Raw genomic sequence first — 19308 nt, forward strand, 5'->3', positions numbered from 1 at the left:
CAACTATATACACACTATAGCTAGGAACTCGCTCTCCCTCTAGGAAAACTCTCTCATACTCTTGACATCAATACATATGCTCCTCAAACAACTAAATAATGTGCTCATCACGTGTCAGCCTACCTGTATTAGAGGCCCTGTACTGATCATATACATCATGTGCCAACTGAGCCCTCCTCACTCCGTCATCTCTCTCCCTCTAGAGACAATCCCTCTCACTAGAAATCTAGTCTCTCTCCCTCTCTAAGGCACCATAATCCCTGTGGAATAGATCCCGCTCATCACCCTGTCGCTCCCTTAGTCTAGCCACCTCATCCTCTAGACTCCAAATCCATGCTCTTATAATCTATGGATCATCATAATCCCCATCACCACCTGGTCCTCCATCCCCACTCCCCTCTGTAGTTGGTGCATCCTCTAACTCGAGCATGTCAGTATCATCCCCATCCTCACTGCTCAATTATCCTAAAGTTGAATCATCATCATCTCCACTACTAATAGACTTAGTGTCTCCACTGATTTCTATGTCCTTGTCTCCCTCCTCATCTCCTCCCCCACCCTCATCTCCTTCGTCATATCCACCATCTCCCTCCCTATCAACCCTCCTCTGTTATCTTGAATGACGTATTTGTTGAGGTGTGATAGGAACCGTCAGATCAGTAAGTGGAATAGGCCTATGTCTGGCCCACCATGCATCATACAGAGGTGTCATCCCCAATCTACAACACTTACCCTCCAACCCCACTGTACTTCCTAAAGTGTATCAAACTCTGCAGCAGCAACATGCGGTTGTATACATGCACCCCAATCTAAAAACTCACGAGAAACATGAGCAAAATAAGTTGTGATAGTAGGTACTCCATGTACCTCCCCAAACTGCCTAAGTACCCATCCAGGTAGGTACATCTCAATGATCCTTTGTGTCTCCAAAGTCCTACCAATGAGATATCTCAGCTCTCTGCATAATGGTAAATGTTGGTCATCGTCTTCCCAATCGGGGCAATCCAGGTATGGTCTCCAAATAAAGTGTTTTAAAATATCAAACTGATGTCGGCAATACAATGTGTTACCCGAGCCCTTGTGTCTAATCTTGGGTGTATTTGTGTATGCATATGGCTCCTCAGGTTGTAAATCAACATGAATAACTGGCCTAGAAATAGAAATGTGCTCCCAAGCCCAAGTCTGGAGCAATGTAACGCCACAACTGACAGATCTGTATCTCAAGTAAACAATGTTGTGCATTTGATAATAAACCATCTCTAAGAGACAAGAACCCCAAGCATAGACATGCCGATGAACGTTCATATCATCAAGGAATCTACCCCATCTGACTGGGAATCCATGACCTCTCCTATCAGGGATAAGTACACTGCCTACAATACTACATAATACTATAGTGAAATCATCATAGTCCAAATGAGCCCATGGTATATCATAATGACCACTGATCTGTAAGTCTTGCTCATCACACTCAAAAAGAGCACACAGTCCTATGATAGCATCATCATGATCATATACAACTCTGTCTCCATGAATGGGAATATGGAGAATCCACCAGACATCCTCTAATGTAATGGATGTTTCACTGGTAGGAAGATGGAATGTACACATCTTGGAATGCCACCGCTCAATTAATGCGGTAATCAAGGCCTTGTTGGTCGTAATCTCTTGCAGATGTAACATGTGATATAAACCTAGATGTCTGATATGTGCAACCTCCTCATCAAGTAACTGATCACACAAATCGAGACCACTGGGTCTACTCTGTCGGCAGTATAGCACTCCAATATTCTCCTACACAATAAAAATGATGAAAATGTCAAATACAGTATCACGAGAAAAATCACCATACGCATGACAACAAAACACTTATTTCAAAAGAATGTGTTACAATTAGAGCTAGTGCATTACATTTGTTACTAATGTGTTACGTTTATAGTGATTGTGTAACAGTTAACATGAATGCATGAAGAAATTCACCTATGCGTAAAAAGATAGTCGTTTGCGTAATACTTAACATGCATGCATAACATTTATACTATTGTGTGACCGTGAAATTTAACATGAATGCATGACATTTAACACGATTGCATAAAATTTGACATATGTATGCCTAAAGCTTAAAATTGAGAGCTCTAGAAAAATTTGGAAAAAATGACAAAAAAAGGCAAAAAAATTGAGCAAAATTTTGGATACTTACCATACCGCCCATCCCAGGTGGTCTCTAATATGAATGTACTTGTTTGGACAAGTGTTGTCATGCCCTAATACCAGCCATGATGATCAAACACTCGCAAGAAAGCACTAAAATCACAATGAACTCCAAGAACTCAAAATAATGCAAATGAGCAAATGAAAGGTCAAAAACACTATTTATAGCTCAAAAGTAGGGTTTTTACCACTCTGACGGTCGTGGTCCCCCTGAACTTCAACACACTTGTAGGCCAGTCAAATGGACTCAATATCGCACAAAACTTCATACGATTGCTCACTAACATTGTATAAAAAAAATGGTCTCAAATTCAAAAAAAATCGACCACTTTTTTCGAGGGGGCATATTTACACTATAAAGCATCACTGGGACATACCGGGGTAGAATTTTTTGTTTTCTTTGAAACAATGTCGAAGTCTCAAAGAGGGGCAAATGTAGACACCTAAAAATGTCTCATTGATCATGTACTAATTATTCCTCTAATTGATTAAATAATTATTTAATTATTTAATTAAGCTAATTAATCTTATTCTTCTAAAATCATATTTTGATTATTTATTTCTATTTCTAATCAATTAATCATTTAACCCTTCTCTTAATATTAATTAAATATTTATTTAATTAATTATGATTTAATACCTTTAATTCAATAATATTTATTATTTAATTAAATTTAATTTCTAAAATAATTAAATAGTTTCTTTAAATTATTTAATTAACTAATTTTCTTCAAATTCAAATTCCAAATCCCCAAATTCTAATTTTGTTTAATTTCATTTATTCTTCTAAGTAAAATTCAAATTCAAATGCTTCTAATTTATTCTAATTTCAAATACATGTGCATGATTTCAAAAATCAAATTGAAAATCAAAGTCAACCCTGGTATAGCCAGGATAGGTTGTGTTATTCACTCTAGAGAAAGGGAAGAAGTGGTTGCTATCGCTAAACCTATAGGGACAACCACTAATAATGTGGTAGAAGCCACTGCAGTGGTAGAAGGGATGTTGCTCTGCCATGAATTAGGTATCTAGAATCTGGAAATTGAAGGAGACTCTGCAATCATCATCAATTCCCTCAAATCAGACTGGAAAATCAACAATTTAATTAAAAAGGTCAAGGACTTTCTTCCCTATTTCAACTCTGTTATCATCAATCATACTTACAGAGAAGGAAATCATAGAGCAGATGAACTTGCTAACATAGGAGCAGATAGCAAGGAGCTCAAAATCTTAGGCAAAACCAATGCTCTGCCTGATAAGGCAGTGCCTTCATCCACCTAGATTTTATCATATGTCATCCCCAACAGGTTGGTAACCCGGGCTCAATCCCCCATCTCCTCCCACCTTCTCTCCCAGATACAAGCAATAGCCTGCTCCAGTCCCTTTCAAGTATTTCAACCGTTCTAGGTTTATTTTATCACTCCTCCTAAATCTTTGGCCTTCCTTCTACGAGAATATCTTTAACCTTCATCCCTTCTCTTCTCCATCCTTGATCCATTTTACCTCCCTTACATATTCAGAAATAGGAATCCAATGGCCCAAACCTTGAATTCAGGATCAGTCATTGCTTCCCTCACAGCTTGAGAGATACATTTGCAAGGAAATGTATCAATATATATATATATATATATCTGTGTGTGTGTGTGTGCATGTATATATACATGTATATGTATATATATATATATTCATATTTACATATATTTATATATATATATACACATATATTCATATTTACATATATGTATATTCATAAATACACATATATGTATGTATATGTTGATACACATGTAGTCATACTTATATATATATATATAGATATATACATACTTGTATTTATTTAGATATATATATTGTTGGCATTATGTGAACCGGTATGAGGACATAATGACATTGTATGTTGTTATTGATATCAATATGCTGAAGAGGTGAGAACCAGCATATGTGAGAACCGGTATAACACTGTGAACCGGCATTTGTGCCAAACTGAAGCGGTGTGTTTGTTCAAGGTGAACCGGCACATGGAAGTGTTGTATGACTACTGATTGGTAGTCTCAACTTCAGGGTTTCTGATTGGAGTGCTTCAAGCTTGTGTGGCTCAACCGATGAATCTGTGTGATGAGTCAGAATGATAACAAAGAACAGATTGTGTTGCCACGTAAGCCTTGTGTGCGTGAAGGATCTTGCATGAAGGAGATTGTTCCTATCTACCTCAGGAATGTGTGAAGTCTGTAAATGATGATAACGTGTGATGGGTTATCAGCCACCATGAAATCGGTGGAAAACGAATGATGGAGATTAATGCAGTGTGCTCAACGGTCAGGATTGAACCGTTTGAATTCCTTAACCTAATAGGTTTAGGGTTTAGGGTTTAAGCTACCAACCTATCTGTTTTCCTATAAGGTCGATGTTGTGATTCTTTCTAGGGTTGTTGGCAAAAGTTATGTGTGTATCCAAGAGAAGAGATACATGATTCTTGCCAGACCAGAGGAGAGAAATTATACCTACAGAGTGTAAGTGCAGAAGGTGAAGAGGAGCTTAAGCAGATCTGCATTGGCATTGAGTGTTGTTACCAGATCATTGGAATACCTGTTGATCTCTAACCACTTCAACAGTTGAGAAATCCCTTAACTGGGTAGCCTTAATCAGCTTGTTGTAAATCCTTTAACAGGGTGACTCAAACCATTGAGTTCTTGAAATCCTCTAACAAGGTAATCTTTAACAGGGTTTAACCCTTAACCGGGTATTCTAGCCATCCCTTAATTGGGTGATCCCTAATAGGATCCGTTCCTAACAGAACCTATTGTATTAGTCTTTAACTGGACTAGGCTCCTAACACAGTGGACTTCTAAAGAGTTCAAAAACAAGCTTGTGGGTATTCATCCCCACCGTGATTTTTCCCAGTTGGGTTTCCATGTCAAAAATATGTGCGTCATGTGTGATGTCTTCTTCATGTGATGCTATGTCATTTTCTGTCAAGTAGTGAATCATGTTGATCTAGTTGCTTATATGTACATCTTTGATGGTAGATTACTTGTTCATGCATTAGGGTGAAATGGAAATGAAATGTTAGATTGTATGAGAAGTGTCAACCGGTTTATGCTTGTCTCAGTTATTCTAGGTTTTGTTAGTTGTACTCTATTTAAGGACCGGTGTTACTGTTTGTCTATCAATGCACAGTGTCTACAGACAAACCGGTTCAAGAGTGTGTTTTTGTTTGTATTGATTCACCCCCCCCCCTCTCAGTACTGGTTTGGTACTATTCATTCATCATTGAGTTATCAATTGGTATCAAAGCATCCTCCAGGTCCTCTATGTTATAAGCTTAACCGCTTGAGGTAAAGATCCCAGTCAGATGATGAAGAGGGAAGGTCCAAAGTTTAATAGGGAAAACTTCAATATATGGAAAGATAGGATGAAGATATACATTAGAAGCATGGGTGCTCAACATTGGAGCTATGTTGAGAATGCCTATGTTGCCCCTACCGGTACTCTCACCGATGACCAAAAGAGAGAGATGCAGGAGAATGGGCAAGTCATGGAAGCCCTAGTTAGTAGTTTATCTGACATTGAGTTTATTAATGTCCAAGATAAGGTAAATCCCAAAGAGGTATGGGATACTCTTAAAAATATCTATGGCGGTGATGAGCATGTAAAACAAGCTAAGGAAGAAAGCCTTAGAGGGAAGTTTGAAGACATGCAGATGATTGAAGGTGAGACCATTCAACAGTATCGAATAAGAATCAAAACCATTATTGGAGATATCAAGAGTGCAGGTGGTAAAATGGAAGACTCCATTGTGGTAAGCAAAGTCCTGAGATCCCTATTGTCAGTCTATGCAATAAGGGTTGTTGCTATTTAGGAGCTGAGATCAATAGACAAGACTAAGGTATCCCTAGACTCCATCATTGCAAAGTTAACAGCCTATGAGCTAAATAGTTTTGATGGCAGTGTTCAAAAGATTGAATCAGCTTTTAAAGCTTCTGTTGTACCATCCAGAAAAGGAAAAGAAGCTAGCACCAGTGGTGAACCAAGATAGAGTAGAGAAATGGATGATGAGGAGATTCTGATGGCATTTGAAGCTCTCCTTGCTAGGAAACTTCCTAAAGGAACTGGCAAATATAGAGGTAAGCTTCCTTTGAAATGTTTTTCTTGTAACTAGATAGGACATATTGTTGTAAACTGTCCTAATGGCAACAACAAGGACAAACCGTAAAGGTTCAATAAATTCAAAGGAGGAAACCGGAGAAACTATTTTGTGGTAGTTGATGAAGGTGTCACAGATGAGGAATCAGAGGATGAAGAAAATGAAGATATTGTGTTTGTTGCTGTCAAGGAAGATGTGTCAGACAAGAAGGCTCTTGTCTCCCAGTTTGATAATTCCAATGAGTGGATCATTGACAGTGGTTGTTCTCACCATATGACTAGTGACCGGAGTAAGTTTCTATCCTTGGAAGAGTATGATGGTGGTGTGGTTCGCTTTACTAATGATGCACCATGCATGGTCAAAGGAAGAGGGTCCATCTCTCTGAATGGAAGGAGTAGTGCTGACAATGTGTACTGGGTTGATGGTCTCAGACACAACCTTCTAAGTGTTGCCCAGCTAAATGACAGTGGTCTCACTCTAGAATTCAAGAATGGTGAATTGGTGGCCACCGGCATGCAGACCAAAGGTAACCTATTTCAACTGAATGCAAATATAAGTACTTGTCTTATGGCTAAATTTGATGATAGCTGGATATGGCATAGGAGACTCTGCCATGTAAAATTTGATAACATTGTGAAGGCTAGTAAGATCAAGGTAGTTAGAGGGTTGTCGGTGCTAAGCAAACTGGATAATAACTTGTACAGAGAATGTCAATTGGGGAAAATGTCTTCCTCAACCTTTAAAGGTAAATGTTTCACTGCTGACAATTTGCTTGATCTTGTGCATACTGATTTGTGTGGTCCTATGAAAACTAGAAGTGTGCAGGGTGATAGGTACTTCATGATTCTCACTGATGACTACTCATGAATGATGTGGGTCACATTCTTGAAAGATAAGTCAGAAGCTTTTGTAAAGTTCAAATCATTCAGAGCATTAGTGGAGAAGGAAAGCGGTAAAAGGATCAAGTGCCTGAGAACTGATCAAGGAGGGGAATTCACTTCCAGTGAAATCAACTACTATGAAGAACATGGCATCAAGAGGCAACTGTCTACCCCCCAGACTCCACAGCAAAATGGCCTCACAGAGAGGAACAACCGGACTATGGTTGAAGTAGCTAGAACCATGTTGATTCAAGGAAAGGTAGCCCACACCTTTTGGAGGGAATTGGTGAGCACTGCAGTCTACACAATGAACTGAGTACTCATCAAGAAAGGTAAGGATAAAACTCCTTATGAGTATCGAACCAGTAAGACACCTGTGGTTAGCTACTTTAGAGTGTTTGGTAGCAAATGTTACATTAAGAGGAGTGAACACCAGAGAAAATTTGATGCTAAATGTGATGAGGGAATATTCTTAGGGTATTCCACCAAGAGAAAAGCTCTCAAGTGTTTCAACAATAGGACTCAAAGAATCATGGAAAGCATCAATGTAAGAGTTGATGAGACCTCTAAGAAAACTAAGGAAACCGGTAGTGAGCAAGCGGTAAATGAACCAATTGCAACCTTCTAGGAACCGGTTGTCAATCAACCAAGTACCAGTAACAGTGTTCCTACACTGGTAGATGTAGATGCTAATACTGATGGAGATGAGGATGAAGAAGAAAAGCAAGAGGAATCTATCAAGACCATTCCTCGATATGTTAAGCTAAATCATGATCCTAAGAAGATCATAGGAGATAAGGATGTAGGAATCCTTACAAGAAGAAAGGTCAGAGAAAACTCATGTATGATCTCTGAATTTGAGCCTAAAATATTCAAAAAAGCACATAAAGATGAAGACTGGATCAAGGCAATGGAAGAGGAACTTGACCAAATAGAGAAAAATGGTACATGGTCTTTGGTACCCAGACTGGAGCATAAAAATATCATTGGTACTAAATGGGTTTTTAGAAATAAGCTGAATGAGGATGGCACAGTGATTAGGAACAAAGCCAAATTGGTGTGCAAAGGATATTCTCAAGAAGAAGGAGAAGACTATGGAGAAACCTTTGCTCATGTAGCCAGATTGGAAGGAGTTCATATGCTTCTTGCATATGCAGCTTTTAAAGGTTTCAAAGTATATCAAATGGATGTAAAATCTGCATTCCTAAATGGTGTACTTGAAGAGGAGGTGTATATAGAGAAACCAGATGGGTTTGCCCTATCTGAAGATAGCGACATGGTATGTACACTACATAAAGCCTTATATGGTCTAAAGCAGGCACCTAGAGCATGGTATGAACACTTGCATTCCCATCTTGTGAATATTGGATTTGAGAGAACAAGTGAAGATAGCAATATCTACTTGAAGTCTGAAGGAGATCAAATCCTGATCTATGAGGTATTTGTTGATGACATTATCTTTGGTGGAGATGACAAGATGAGTCATGAGTTTGTAGATAAGATGAAGAAAGAGTTTGAGATGTCACTCATAGGGGAGATTAAGTTCTTCATTGGATTGCAGATCCAGCAGATGAGAGATGGAATCTTTATCACTCAATCCAAGTATGTCAAAGAGGTGTTGAAGACCTTTGGCATGGAAGATAGCAAACTAGTTGGTACACTAATGGTAACCGGTTGTAAACTATCCAAAGAGGATGACTCTACATTGGTTGATGAGAAGGAATATTGATCCATGATTGGTAAGTTACATTATGTAGTGCATAGCAGACCAGATATTGCACATGCAGTTGGCATTACTGCAATGTTCTAGAAAAGTCTAAGAGAATCCCACTTGGTTGCAATCAAGCGGATTCTTAGGTATCTGAAGGGAACTATTGACTATGGATTGTGGTATCCATATAGCAAGGATTTCAACTTGAAAGTATACACAGATGTTGATTGGGTAGGTAATGTAAATGACCGGAAAAGCACAACCGGTGGTGCATTCTTTCTCAGTGGTAGACTAGTCTCATGGATGAGTAAGAAGCAGAGTTGTATCTCTCAGTCTACAGCGAAAGCAGAGTATGTTGCAGCTTTCATGAACTACACTTAGACAATTTGGATGAAGCATGTATTAAATGGCTTCAAAGTTCCTGTATCTGAACCAGTAAGTATATTGTGTGACAATACTACTGCAATTAATATCTCCAAGAATCTGGTTTTATATTCTAGAACCAAGCACTTTGTGTAATACCCTAAAAATGGTCATATAAACCATGGGCCCCTAATCTCGACAACATCACCAAGGTCCTAAAAAAAGGCAATTAAATAAATCTTGAGCACATTATTAATTCTTTAATCATCAAATATCACATGGCATATCAACTACTCAATATTAATTAAATATTTATTTAATTAATCAAATCATTTCCAATAATATCATTTTGATCAGTTATCCCATTTTAATTTATTAAATATTCTTGCATATTTAATTAATTAATAAATTTGCCATTCAATCATGCAAAAAGGATTAATTTATTATAAAAGATGAATTAATTTATTACAAAGAGTTGAATTGAAAATAAAACAAAAAGAATTGAATTGAGAGAGAAATCAAACTTGAGATATTATTTCTTTTTCTAAATTTAGAACTTGAAATCAGAAAAGCAATTTAATTGAATTATTGAATTATTCTCTAAAATTGGAACTCAAAGCTTTTCAGAAAAACAAGTTTAGGTGCATTGAAAAAAAAAATTTCTTGAATAAATTAAAGAATTATCTATTTTTATCCTATATGCATGGGATTAATTTATTATTATTTTTCAATGCAACTTGGACTTCTAATTTGAATGCATTTCAATTAAACTATAATTGGAATCTATCTTAAGGTTAACTGAATCTGATTTCTTAATTATTTTCAATTAATCCTAAATTGAGCTATTTCTCTTGCAATTCTCTATAAATTCAGTCTTCAGCTCTCATTCCAAATTACTCTAGAGATTTTTGAGAACACGCTTGGAGATTATTATCACGCTAATTTCACTCTAGAGTCATTGAAGATTATTGTGCTTTTTAGATTGTTTACATCCATTTTCCATTCATTATTGCTTGCATCCATTGTTGTTTGAATTGATTATTGCTTGAATTATTCATTCATCTTGCATCCATATAGCTTAATATCATATAGATTAAATCCTTTGTCTTAGTGTAGTCTAGTCACTAGTATTGCTTATAAAAAATCTGAGAGCAATCTTATACTCACATCTTTTAGAAGGCAATTGGTTGCTTTGCTATGGTTTATTACTTATTGATTATTGATTACTAACCATGCATATAATGACTTAATTGAAGTGTTGTGCTTGCAGCTACAGGTTCACTTTTTCACACACATCTCTGGTGCCCACCGTGGGGCTCGAAGACTACACTTTTTCTGGCCTCCAAGACTGACCACTTTTTTTTGTTATTTTCCAGATTTCAGATTTTTCATTTTTTTCGTTCGTACATCTAGTACGACAATTTTTACAGGCTGAAATGACAAACAATTGCAAATATCCTATCGTATGAGCAGATCCTCTGTCATATGAGCAGACATCATCAGCAATCTTCTTTCGCATGATACTAAATCCTGTCTCGTACGAGTCAAGTGTCTATCATACGATTTTGTATTTTCTGGTAAAAGAGGCAAATTTCATAATTTTTTCATTTCTTATTGATTATTCTGATGACTGACCCTGACTATTTATCTATCTATCTCAGAGTTTTTCACAGCCTAACTAGTTTTTGCAGAACGCTTGTCGAAGAATATGCTTGTCGCACAAAGATAATATGACTACTGATTCATTGTCTTTGCAAGTTGTCTAAGGAGAATCGACCAAACCACGTGTATTCTTTAAATTCATTTTTAGGAACCTAACTTGCTATTTGGTTAAAGAACAAATTTGTCTTTCGTGCTTTTAGAAGATTCTGAGAGGTAGGAGAGTATGCTCTTGTCTTTTTCTAGACAATCAGAAATCCAAACCCTTGAAGCGTTTTCTTTGTTTGAGATTTGTATATCTTTAGCAGGTCTGCCCTCCCGAGGGGTTGAAAAACTCTTAAAGTCGTTACGGCCGGTGTGAGGGGAACGACCTAAGTGGGAATGGCTAAACGCCAAGTACTCCAACCCACTATAAAATAAACATGATTTGATGAAAATCAAGTCAACGACAATGCTCGGGAATAGCTCTCCTTCGTACCTTTAGGTATATTAAACCTTAGTTTTCAAGGCTGGGAGACCTCTTAATTGATTTTATACCTCGACACGCCGAACAGATCCTTAACTAAATCCAATTTAAAATTAGAAGCTACTCGGTTCACCTCCGAAAGGGGGATAATCTTTGTGCAAGAGAGATAGTAACTCTCCCAAGATACTTGTCATTTCGTGCCCCCATTAGCATTTGGAGTCGGATAATACAGCGTTGAGAATCCATTGTGTGAGACTCAACAGCCGTATTCTGATTAGCTATTGGGTGTGTACCTGAGTCTACAAGCAAAGGTTTTCTTTCCTCACCAAATTCCTTAGGGTTTGCATGATGTGATTGGAGTCACTATACATACTACTTGTTTTCTGTGTTTTCATCTCTGAAACAAAAAAAATTGAAATACCAAAAATTGGTGAAGACCAGAAACAACTCGATGAGTCAAAACTCTATCTGTGTTAGAAACTAGTCCATCCTAAATCAAAATTTTGTCTGTGTCAGAAACTAGTCCATTTTAAGTCAGAAATTTGTCCGTGTTAGAAACTAGTTTATCCTGGTCAAAAATCAGTCCATCTTAGAATTAGTCATACTCAGTTATCATACTCAACAATCGGAAAAACTCAAAATTTATAGGCTTTGTCCTATGAATAGTCATACGAGTCTGATAATCCATCATGCTGCACTAGGTCATGTGTCGTACGAGTCTACTAGTTTGTCGTCCTATACCATATTATCTATCATACGAGTCTGAGTCATCTATTGTCCTGCATTGTATCCTATCTTGTATGAGACAGAATTGCCCTCAGTCTTTTGTCATCCTAAACATGCCCATTTTTTGTACGGTACGAGGCAGCAATTCATACAAAATAGAACTATTGTCATCCTGTAGCTGCTAAATTATCGTTCGGTCTAGAAAATACTGTTGTACAAGTCTCTAGTTTTGTCAGAACAGAACAATCAAACTTGCCTAAAAATAGCTTATAGCAAACATAATACTGGTTATCAATTTTCCTGAGCATAAACAGATCAAGACAGTGTACCTCTGCCATTTGCGTTGCACGATTTGGTCGATCACCTTTCAGCTAGTTCAATCAACTACCTATCAAATTTTAGTCACTTAGATAACGTCTTATATAGGATAGATCATTCCTGAAACTAGACTGAATCTTACACTACACTTAGAATCAACTTAGATAACATCTTAGACAGGATAGATCGTTCCTGAAATCAGACTAAATCTTAGTTGTTTCTCCTAAACAATACTCTAAATAGAACAACTAGCTTTGAAATTGATCTTGACCTCTGCATCACAAAACAACTTTAGGTCACACTAATCCATAAAGATGCCTATTCAAACTAGGAGTTCTCATAAGAAACAAGCCAAAGGCAAAGAACAAACCTTCACCTATCAAGATAATCCATTCTATGTGAAGGATCCACTCACTGACATGTCATCATCATCAAGTGGACCAATTTTTGATGAACCTGAATCTCCCACCATACATGAGACAGAATACAATGATGGAAACAAAAATGACCATAATATTCCCAAAAATCATAATGACTCCACATCATCAAGTGAGACTGATGAAGACACTGAACCTCCAGAAAAAGAAATCCTTGACTGTCAAAAGGACAAAGACTTTAGAAAAATGATGAAAATTGTCATGACCCAAGAAAAGGAAGACTATTTCTTAGAACTAGCAAAACAAGGTGCCAAACTTCCTATTGGATATGATGTCCAGACACTTATTACTAAAAAGGAAGACTCACCTATACTCATGGTACACAAACAATTACTAGCCTTGCGAATGGAGGTCACAAAACTGAAGAATAAGGACAAGTCCCCAAAACAATATTCTCTGGAAACAATATGTCCCTTTCCATTTGACAAGAATCTACACATGCCTCCATATACTCCATGAGTGGAAATCCCAAAATTTGACAAATATGATGGTACCTCAAATCCTCAAGATCATGTTATGGAATTTAGTGTTGCTTGTATGGAGTTCATGCATGATCAAACGTACCTCATGCATCTCTTCCCAAGGAGTTTAAGGGGTCAAGCAATGGAATGGTTCTCAAGTCTACCCAAAGGAATAAAAACATTTGAAGAACTAATCCAACTATTTTTGCAACAATACTCATACAACATTCGACATCCTGTCACTATGATCGATCTTTGTAATACTCAACAAAAAATATGGTAACCTCTTCTTACTTTCCTCCAATGCTGGAGAAAGATGTTCTCTAGGTTACCCACGACCTATTCCAGACTCTGAGAAAATGGATATATTTGTCAATAACTTGATCCCCAAACTGAAATATAGTGTACAAATGCAAGTACACCCATCATTTAACAAAATGGTAGATAATGTCATTCGAATGGAAGATATGCTCATAAAGAAGGGGGATATCACACCTTGGAAAGAAACACAAATAGGATCTAGCTCTAAAGAGAAGAACAAGTATTGGAAATTTGACAAAGACAACAATAAGAATGTTGTTAACAATGGAGTAGTAGACACTGTTAAAACCAACTCAAAATCCACAATATTCAACTTGGCTAGTGGTACACAAGCACTTAAAGCTGCTGAGGCTGCCACAGAGAATCCACCAAAGAAAACAAAGGAATGGTTCAAAGAAAAGCCTTGGTTTTCCAAACCTAAGCATGATTTTACTCCTCTTGAAGAATCATATGAATCCACTTTCAAAACTCTATTGGCAAACAACTTGATAACACTACCAGATAACTCTAGACCATATGATCCAGATGTCAAACCAAGATGGTGGAGAGAAAATAAATATTGTGACTTCCATTGGAATAAGGGCCATAACATAAATAATTGCATGAAGCTAAAACATGAGATTCAAGATCTCATAGATGCTGGTAAAGTTGTTGTTGGGAATCATCCAACCAATGTTGATCATAAATCATTTAAGGACCCTTTGCCTATTTACGAACAAGGTGATTCCTCAAAGACCAAAGGAGGTACTAAGGTAAATTATACTTATGCCAGCCAGGACAACGTTATCAACATGATTGAGCCTTCACACTCAGAATATTGCAATGTGATTATAGTTCAAGATAAACCAAATCAATCACGATATGCAAGAACTCTAACCCAATCTCAAAAGAAAGTCACTCTCCAAGGAGCTAGTTCTTCCACTTCAGCTCAAGAAACATCAAACCCAACAGCCTTGCCAAACAAACAAAAAGAATCAACCTTGGACAAATTTAAAAGGTTAACTTCATCATCATCCTCTGGATACAATGTAGTTGAATAGTTAAAAAGGACAAATGCTCAAATTTCAATTTTTGAATTGCTACAACTCTCATCTACTCATAAGGAAATCCTAGACAAAGCATTTCTCACTACCAATGTTCCAAAAGATTTAGGCATTGATCAGTTTTAGTCTATGGTGGGTCATCTGACTTCACCTCACTATTTGACCTTCTCTGAAGAAGATGACAATTCATTAAATCATCCACATAACCAGCCATTGCATATTGAAGCGATGATCCACAAACATAGAGTCAAACATGTTTTGATAGATGGAGGCGTGGGGCTCAATATCTGTACTTATCATTTACTTACACAACTAGGATTCTCTGAAAATGTCATTGATCCAAGCAAGAAAATAACAATTAAATCCTATGATGAGGAAGAGAGGACCTCCAAAGGTCTTGTATCATTACCAATCAGAGTGGGACCGGTAGAGAGAGATGTCCTTTTCCAGGTTCTTGATATTCCATTGTCATACAATATTTTACTAGGCAGGTCGTGGATTCATGAAATGAAGGCAGTACCATCAACATATCACCAATGCTTAAAGTTTCCTTATAATGGAGCTAAAGTCAATATTCCTGTTGATACAAATGTCATCTGTAATACATTGACAAAAGGTGCAAATAATTTTGTGCCTCATAATAGGGAAGCCTCTCCAAATGAAGATCCAGAAACATTGATGAAAGACTTAGAAAAGAGATTGAAGATTAAAAATACTAGCATAGATGGCTACCAGATAGAACCGGTACTTTCATTAGTTTCTCTCCCTCCATCACCAAAACAGTTGGGCAAACCATCAGAGGCTATGAGAACATAAACTTCAGCTTCAAATACTATATATGATGGTCTCTTTGTACAATCTTCTACCTCCTTGGCGGATGAAATAGAAGAGGATGTTGTTCTTAACTAGCTCTTTAAGGAGGATAGTCAAAATGAGGAGGTACGACATTGTGAGATTTCCTCAAACCAATATGGTTGTGGTTACAAAATGATTCAACGCATGGGGTACTCAGGTACTGGTCCACTGGGCAAACAAAAAGAAGGTATTACTAAACCAATTCAGCTACAAACCAAATCCATAAATGATAAGGCTAGACTGGGATACAATCTGAAAAAGACATCAGAACAAAAACATGTTTCTAAGTCTAAGTGCTCGAAAAAGATATCGCCTTTAACATTACATGAAGCAGACACTAAACAAACAAAAGTAGAGCGTAGAAAAGAGAAAGAGGAATCAACAGTCAAGAAAGAAGAAATAGTCAGTGCCCAAGCTTTGATGTTATTAGCTACGATAATACAAAAAGTTGAGGTTCCTGAGGATATAAGAGATGAAGTCATAAGAATCAAAGAATTGTTTGCACCATTAAAAGTTCCAGTCACATATACTGGCAGGCAACAAGTAGATGATTCAAAGACTGATTCAAACGAGTATGAATGGGGTCCTGACTATCTTTCAGACACATCCAATACAGAAACTCAAAAGAATCTAGTGGTGTCATAGATGATACTCAAGAGCTGAAGTGCATAAAACTAGAGAAGGAAATACAAGAAATTAGACAAAAGAGGCAAGCAAATTATGAACAAGGATTGAAAGAAGGAAGAATACCAGAAAGCTTCTCATCTATGTGCCCTTATCCTAAAATAGAACAAATCAGTTATAGCACTACACAGGAAGATTTAGAAGCTACAGAACAAGAACCAGTCATCAGTCCAAAAGAAGCTGAATGGAGTAGATGACAACAAGTCACAGAAAAAGCAAGATCATGTCAACAAGTGTGTTAGATACAAATGACAAATGAACCACAACATGAAGGAACTTGTAGCGTTAAAGATATTGGTATTGATACCATACATATGCTTACTAAATCACCTAAAAGAGGATTGGAAACTCCATCTGATGACTCTGATGACAGTCTTGTTCATGATGATATCCACTCAACCTCAAATTCTGAATCATCTGATACAAACAATGAAAAATTTCCTACTAGTCTTATTATTGTTAAACCACAATATGACGTCCAGTCTGGCATAGTGAATGATGTTACAAGTATGTCTATTGGATTTGATCAATTAAATTCTAACGTGAACTTTAATAATCATGATTTGACTCTTCCTAGTCTCGAGACACTTACGCAAGATATCATTCCGAAACTCAACTTTTCAATCCACGGCTGTGATAACAATACCATGAACGCTCTTGAGCCTATCCAAAATTTGTCCTTAGTACATCCCGAATTGATTGACTGTACTTTACAGAACCAACCAATGGATATACCTACTTTTGCCAATGACTATACATTATCCTATTATCCCAATGTAGTCGAACCTATAAACTCTTCCACCAGTGAACAGAGTGAAAATATGACTGAAGCGAATATCAAGTATCTTAGTCGCAAAAACAAGAAAAATAAAAATAAAAGATTTGATGGCAAAAACCATATTGTGGTGGTGTCAGAATCTAAAAAAGAGAAAATAAAGGACATACCTAAAGGTGAAAACCTCTTTGAGGCGCCTGAAGGTGAGATACTTGGTATACTGCCCAATCATTTCTAGGAGGGGTCTTCCATATTGATCGAGCCAACTCAGCCAGTGAATATTGGGAATCAAGAGACACCACAAATCATTCATGTAGCTCAATCACTATCAGCAGAAGAATTGAAGGAGTTCACTCAGCTATTCTTAGAAAAGAAAATAAACTTTGCATGGGCGTACTCTGATATGCCAGGCTTGGATCTTGATCTCATTATGCACCATCTCTCAATCATGCCAGGAGTAAAACCAGTTAAACAAAAACTTCGTAAGATGTACCTGCATGTAGTGCTATTGGTCAAAGTTGAACTAGAGAAATTGCCCAAAGCTAGATTTATCAGAGCAATAGATTATGCTAAATGGATTTCCAACATAGTGCCTGTGCTGAAGGTAGATAAATCTATCAGAGTTTGTATAGATTTTAGAGATCTCAACAAAGCATGTCCAAAAGACAACTTTCCATTGCTAAATATTGATATGATAGTCGACATGACAGCTGGGTATGAGATGTACTCACTAATGGATAGATTTTTTGGCTACAATCAGATTAAAATCGCTCCTAGAGATCAAGAAAAGACAGCTTTCACCTATGCATGGGGAACCTTTTGCTGGAACATTATGCCATTTGGGTTAAAGAACGCAGGGGTGACCTATCAAAGAGAAGTTACAACTATCTTTCATGACATGATGCATAAGAATATGGAAGATTATGTTGATGACACCTTAGTGAAGACTATGAAAAGATCAATGCATATTCAAGAGTTAGGTCTTATACTTGACAGAATGGAGAAATTCAAGCTCTGATTAAATCCAAAGAAGTGTGCATTCGGAGTGACATCTGGTAAACTACTTGGCTACATCATTTAAAAGAAGGGAATCGAGGTTGATCCTAAGAAGGTCCAAGCTATAATGGAGATGCCATCTCTGAAGAACATCAGTCAAATGAGAAGTCTACAGGGACATCTCCAATCCATTAGAAGATTCATTTCTCAGCTAGCAGACAAGGCTCAACCTTTCACAAAAGTATTGAGAAAAGGAATAATATACAACTGGGATCAGCAGTGTGAACAACATCTTTGGTAGATAAAAGAGTACATGTCTAATCCACTGATATTGATGCCACATATTCAGGGTAAGCCACTAATCTTATATATATCAGTAACTGATTCATCATTGGGGGCACTTCTGGTGCAACAAGACGACAACAAAAAGGAAAGAGTTATTTATTACATCAGTAGGACATTGGTGTCTTATGAAATGAGCTACAGTATAATAGAAAAAGCATGCTTGGCATTAGTCTTTGCATCAAAGAAATTGAAGCACTATATGCTAGCACATTCAGTCAAGTTTTTGGCCAAAATTGATCCACTTAAGTATCTTTTTAATAGAGCAACACTCACCAAAAGATTGGCGAAATGGGTTATGATCCTTACAGAGTTTGACATTGAATATGTGGAACGCAAAGCCATAAAAGGACAGGTAATTGATGATCAACTTGTTGAAGCTCCACTTGAGGATACTCAACCACTACACATCAAGTTCCCAGATGAATCAATAATGCATCTTACTCAACAACCCTGGAAGATGTTCTTTGATAGTTCCTTTACTCAAAATGGTTTAGGTGCTGGCATATTATTCATTACTCCTCAGAAGTATTCAATCCCAAAGTCTTATAAGATTTTGTTTCCCTGCATAAACAATATTGTAGAATATGAAGCTTTGGTGAATGGGATAAAACTAGCCATTGAATGGAAGGTTGTTGAATTACATATCTATGGAGATTCTCAGCTGGTTATCAATCATATCAACGATACATATTAGACTCAAGATGAGAAATTGATGCCTTACAAGAGGATGGTGGATGATCTCAAGAAGTACTTTGCTTTTGTATCATTCCAATAGATTCCTAGATCAGCGAATAGAGCAGGAGATGCTATGGCCACCTTAGCATCTATACCTGAGCTATAGGAGTCCAATTTTTGCTTTGATTTCCTATTGGAAGAGTTATACTACCCCACTTATGATTCTCCCGAGACCCA

General features: G+C 37.1%; 1 protein-coding gene across 1 annotated transcript in view; it reads right to left on the reverse strand.

The window, feature by feature from the left end:
• Positions 1 to 753: 753 nt before the first annotated feature.
• The window catches only part of LOC131035914 (protein MAIN-LIKE 1-like), a 36650-nt gene continuing 18095 nt past the window's right edge, over positions 754 to 19308 (reverse strand). The window contains exon 2 of the mRNA XM_059210331.1: positions 754 to 1794. Within this exon, the coding sequence (XP_059066314.1) occupies positions 754 to 1794 (1041 nt within the window). The remainder of the gene's footprint in view (positions 1795 to 19308) is intronic.

This window comes from Cryptomeria japonica, chromosome 8, assembly GCF_030272615.1.
Source record: "Cryptomeria japonica chromosome 8, Sugi_1.0, whole genome shotgun sequence".
NCBI lineage: Eukaryota > Viridiplantae > Streptophyta > Pinopsida > Cupressales > Cupressaceae > Cryptomeria > Cryptomeria japonica.